The sequence below is a fragment of the Penaeus japonicus genome, unplaced genomic scaffold (assembly GCF_977035675.1).
Source record: "Penaeus japonicus unplaced genomic scaffold, GWHDUDI00000001_assembly GWHDUDI00000024, whole genome shotgun sequence".
Classification (NCBI taxonomy): Eukaryota; Metazoa; Arthropoda; class Malacostraca; order Decapoda; family Penaeidae; genus Penaeus; species Penaeus japonicus.
The window spans coordinates 8,485,144-8,490,143 of NW_028234426.1; the positions used below are offsets into that span (position 1 = coordinate 8,485,144).

Here is a 5,000-nt window from a genome sequence, read left to right on the forward strand (position 1 = left end):
TTCCGATAAATTAACAAATCAGAATGAAAGAAAATGCCTACAAAGAAAACGACGAAAACATAACAAAGGGCCATATAAGAACAGAGAAAAGGGAACTATATCAAACAATGGATTAAAAAAAGACGAAATACTATACGACTATATCATAATATCAATACCTAATTACCTTATAGTATCATAAGCAAAACAAACGACATTTATCAAAACAAAAGAGTTTCCGAAACGTAAACACCACAACACAAACCTGAAATACGGATGACATGTACGACAAAATGGCGGTGATTCCGGAAAACTGAGCAAAGAGGAAAATGCCAAGACTAATAAGAAAGGGCTTCAGGTTGTAGGATTTCAACAGATCCTTTGCTGAGGCTTTCCTCTGCCGGGAATCCTCGAGGGTATCCTTCAGCACCTGAAGTTCGGCTGTGACGTCGTAGTGCTTGCCTGTTCGACGGAATAGGAAGAGAGAGAGAGAGAGGAGGTAGTGATTATGTTAATATGCTTTAAGAATGGTAATAGTGACAATATATAATTGTATGAGTAATGATTATAATTACTGACGATGTTGTGGTGATCACGGTTTCAATAACATTACTAGTAGTTGTGATCGCATTGGTAATAGTAACGATGGGAAATTATAGTGTCGATGATAATCATTATTATTGTTATCATTATCATCATTATCGACATCAACCCCATCAATATCAACATCAACAAGAACATTAAAATTATAATGATGCTTTAATAAACTTCTTATTTAGTAGCTAGCGTTACATAAGCCTACAGCCATGAGTTTAAACCCTTTCACCTTTTGATATGCATCCTGAAGTAGGCTCCATATCCCTCTTTTCGAAATCCAGTTTGTTTTGCAAATACTGTCCCTGACATATTATACATTTCTCCAAATACAATATCCGTTTCTGCCAAATGTTATAAATGACAATGATGATAATAATAATGATGATGATAATAAGAAAATCATGATTCTACTACTAATGACAGTAATAACGATAATCTTAATAATGACAATGATATTAATGATAAGAACAGTAACAACAATACCTCTGTAAAATTGCAAGGACGTAGCTGCCTCGTCCTCTTTCCCTTTGGAGACGAGGTAAACAGGAGACTCCTTCAAGAAACAGACGGAGATGAAAGTCAAGACTGGAAGTACTGCCATTATCCCAGCCAGACTCCTCCATGAAGTCAACACCCCCCCGAGAACGTAAGTGGAAAGGATACCAGAGGTTACCATCACCTGGAAAACACTGCCTGTTTTTTGTTGTTTTTTAATGGCAGTGTGATGTTCAGTTAGTAAGGTGCACAGCTGTGTGATTGGATGTTTGCTTGTAGTGCAGAATGTGGTACAATTATTTAAGGCTTGTGTTTAGTGTGGCTTCGTATTTCTTAATTCCTTCACCAAGCTCTTAGACTCCTACGCACTAGAATCGGATTTCACTCTAAGGATAGATATCACCTTAATAACTGAATATCAATAGAAAGAAAACTGGTGATTCTATAAGCTCACCATCTTCCATCATACTTCATCGCGAGTTAGTGATCGAGCGCTGGCGCCTACGAACTCACCGAGCAAACCGCGGATGTCCGGTGACGCAATTTCGCCAGTGAAGGTGGGAACGACGATGGTCACGGCGCCCATGGCCATCCCGCAGGCCAGGCGGCCGACGAGGAGCATGGCCACGTCTCTCGCCAAGGCTTGGTAGTGGGAATAGGAAGTGTGCGCATTATGAAATTATTATGATTATTGTATGTACGGCATACACACATCGGGGAGGGTGTAACAGACCTAAGGACAATATTGTATTACAACATTGTTATAAATATTTATAAATATTTTTTTTATAAATATATATATATAAAATAGATAGATAGATAGATATATACATACATACATACATACATACATACACACACACACATACACACACATATATATAATAAGATATAATGAGGATAACATGAACCAGCTGACAAAATATAAGTAATATGATGTATTCGAGTCATACTTGGAGAAAAAAAATAAATTGAAAGCATTTTTGAAATCAACACCACGATATATGATATGGTGTATACAAGAAAATATAGATAATACTTAAAAAACACTGAGCGCAAACCTGATAGTTTTAATTTAACAAATTATCTACCCAGAATTCTTAGTCTACCATAAAATATAATTTTCTTACCATTCTTTATCACAAAATCACTCTCATCTACCTCCAAATATACTCATAGTCTGCCCTTCTATCTCAAACGTCCACTCTCTACCCCAAATCTAATTTTATTATATTCTTCCTCTCCCATTTATCGAAGATCATCACCATAAAGAAATCAATCGGTCATCATCACAAAGACAACATTTTCGACATAATATGTCTTTAGATTTTGGCGTAATTCCGGTGATAAATATCCGCGTAGTAGTAGACCTATTCGACGATCAATAAATGGATCATTAATTCAATAAATGAATTGATAAATTAATATCCAAGGTCGATGGCATGACGTCCCTATTTCAACTCGTCAAGAATAACCATTAGGATTTGATATGATACATGATATAATTATTATGATATATATACATATATAATATATATACATATACATACATATATATATATATATATATATATATATATATATATATATATACATTTATGCACACACATATACATATATATATATATATATATATATATATATATATATATATATATATATAGAGAGAGAGAGAGAGAGAGAGAGAGAGAGAGAGAGAGAGAGAGAGAGAGATTATGAAGGAAACACTTCATAACATGAAACCAAAGTAGCATATCATACTGCATTATATAACCAAGGAAATATCCAACAACCTCAAGCGATTCCTTAGAACACTCACCGATCACCAAGCACCCGACAAAGAAGACAGGCGATGAGATCAAGATACCGCCCCTCCTACCCACGAAATCCACGCCCACGCCCGCCACCAGCCCGCCCGCCACGCCGCCCAGTAAAGGACTCGATGATACCCAGTTGAACTGACTCGGTGTCACGGTCAGGTCATCCGAGGTCGAATTGGACATCATAAGCGGTCCTGCCGGGGAGCTGAAGCCGAGAGTCGCACCCATGCTGAGAGCTCCAGTGCAGGCTGAAGGTGGGCGAGAGGGGGGTAAGGGAGGGGTAGTGGCTGAGAGAGGGGGGGGGGGTAAGGGAGGGGTAGTGGCTGAGAGGGGGGTGGGGGTAAAGGAGGGGTAATGGTTGAGAGGGGGTGGGGGTAAGGGAGGGGTAATGGTTGAGAGGGGGTGGGGGTAAGGGAGGGGTAATGGCTGAGAGGGGGGGTAAGGGAGGGGTAATGGCTGAGAGGGGGGGGGGGGTAAGGGAGGGGTAATGGCTGAGAGGGGGGTGGGGGTAAGGGAGGGGTAATGGCTGAGAGGGGGGTGGGGGTAAGGGAGGGGTGAAGGATAAGGGGGGGAGGAGGTGAGGGAGGTGAGGCGAGAGGAGGGGTAGAGAGTAGGGGACAGGGAGAGGGGAGAAGGTATAAGAGAAGAGGGAAGGATAAGGGGAGGGGGAAGGTGAAGGAGGAGGGAAGGATAAGGGGAGGGGAAGGTGAAGGAGGAGGGAATAATAGGAGAGAGAAGTGAATGAGGAAAGAAGGATAAGGGGGAGAGGGTGCAGGAAGCAGATGAAGGGGTAGAAGAGAGGGAGATGGAGGGGAAGGGGAGAAGGAAGCTGAAAGGAGAGAAGGAAGGTGAAAAGAGGGAAAGGGAAGGATAAAAATGAGAGGAAAGATGAAGAAAATGGGAGGGAGCGTGAGAGAAAGTTTGAAGATAAATCGTTTTGCATCTACCCATCATTACATCATTGCCATGATCATATATACTATGAATGGATATTGTAATTTCTTCGTACAGTCCAACAGAACATGACTTACCAGCTAACGTAGCAAGGTACTGCCTGGTATGAGATGGGGTTTTGGTATCTAGCAGGTTCTTTGTCGACATGTCTCTAGCGAATTCCGAGCAACGAAGCTAGCGAAAAATTGCTCTGTTAGGAATGGTAAGGAAAAAAAAATGCTTACAATAGTGATCCAAAAAGCCATCTCAAAACAGTATGAGTCTTGGAGGTATGCCCAGGCATCTAGAAGGAATACCTGGTATTAACATAGGCTGCATGACATGTATATAAGATATATAGGATTAAGATATCATGATACTGTAGGAGTAAATGGAAGACATGATTTAAAGTACCTATCATTAGTAGTGGATGATAGGAAACATGCTATATCTCTCATAGGAGGAATATAGAGGAAATGTTAATAACGAAAAGAGCAATATTAAAGAAATAGAATTATGACAGTTTCAATGTATCACAACCTGAATCATTGCACGTTTGTGACCATGCTAATCACACTGGAGCGAGTGCTGTATCTGCAGTATTGTTACAGAATATGGTCAACACGTGTTATCTATGTAGTGAGGTAGAGGTACATGGATATTGGAATGAACATATACATTCGGAAGTATATAACAACAGCAATAACAGATAAGGTGGTTATCATATAGCAAACAAGATCGTTAAACCGTCACTCTCTCTCTTTCTCCTTTATCCACCCATTATTTCCTTTTTCTATTGAATAATCAACTTTTATCAGTATGTTTTGACGTGACTTTACTCAACGTAATTTCCTCTGCTACTCATATGTTGGGATTTCACCGTCTTGATAAGGAAAAGCTTCAATACTTCAATATCGCAAAAACTACCGTAGTTGCTGTAAGCTACACTGCTTGTTTGTCATCATAACTGTTACTATCTTAACAACCATCAACGCTAATCACTTTCTGACTCATTAATATCTCCCTCTTCACTCACCATCGTCACCACCTCACCCTCTAAGAACTTCTGCATCATCACCAAAAGCAATATCCACTCATCACACACCAACACTTACACACAAAGATCCGAATCTGCCAGTACCTTTCCTGTCAATAAGAGATCTGTTCTGTGCATGG

At 39.9% G+C, this 5,000-nt stretch overlaps 1 protein-coding gene across 1 annotated transcript in view; it reads right to left on the bottom strand.

Moving 5' to 3' along the window:
• Window positions 1-4,079, bottom strand: part of LOC122257434 (facilitated trehalose transporter Tret1) — a 6,494-nt gene extending 2,415 nt beyond the window's left edge. The window contains exons 1-5 of the mRNA XM_043022717.2: window positions 3,923-4,079; window positions 2,891-3,139; window positions 1,585-1,713; window positions 1,060-1,269; window positions 245-441 (exon numbers count right to left, since the gene is read on the bottom strand). Coding sequence (XP_042878651.2) covers window positions 245-441; window positions 1,060-1,269; window positions 1,585-1,713; window positions 2,891-3,139; window positions 3,923-3,992 — 855 coding nt within the window. The 5' untranslated portion in view covers window positions 3,993-4,079. The remainder of the gene's footprint in view (window positions 1-244; window positions 442-1,059; window positions 1,270-1,584; window positions 1,714-2,890; window positions 3,140-3,922) is intronic.
• Window positions 4,080-5,000: the final 921 nt, after the last annotated feature.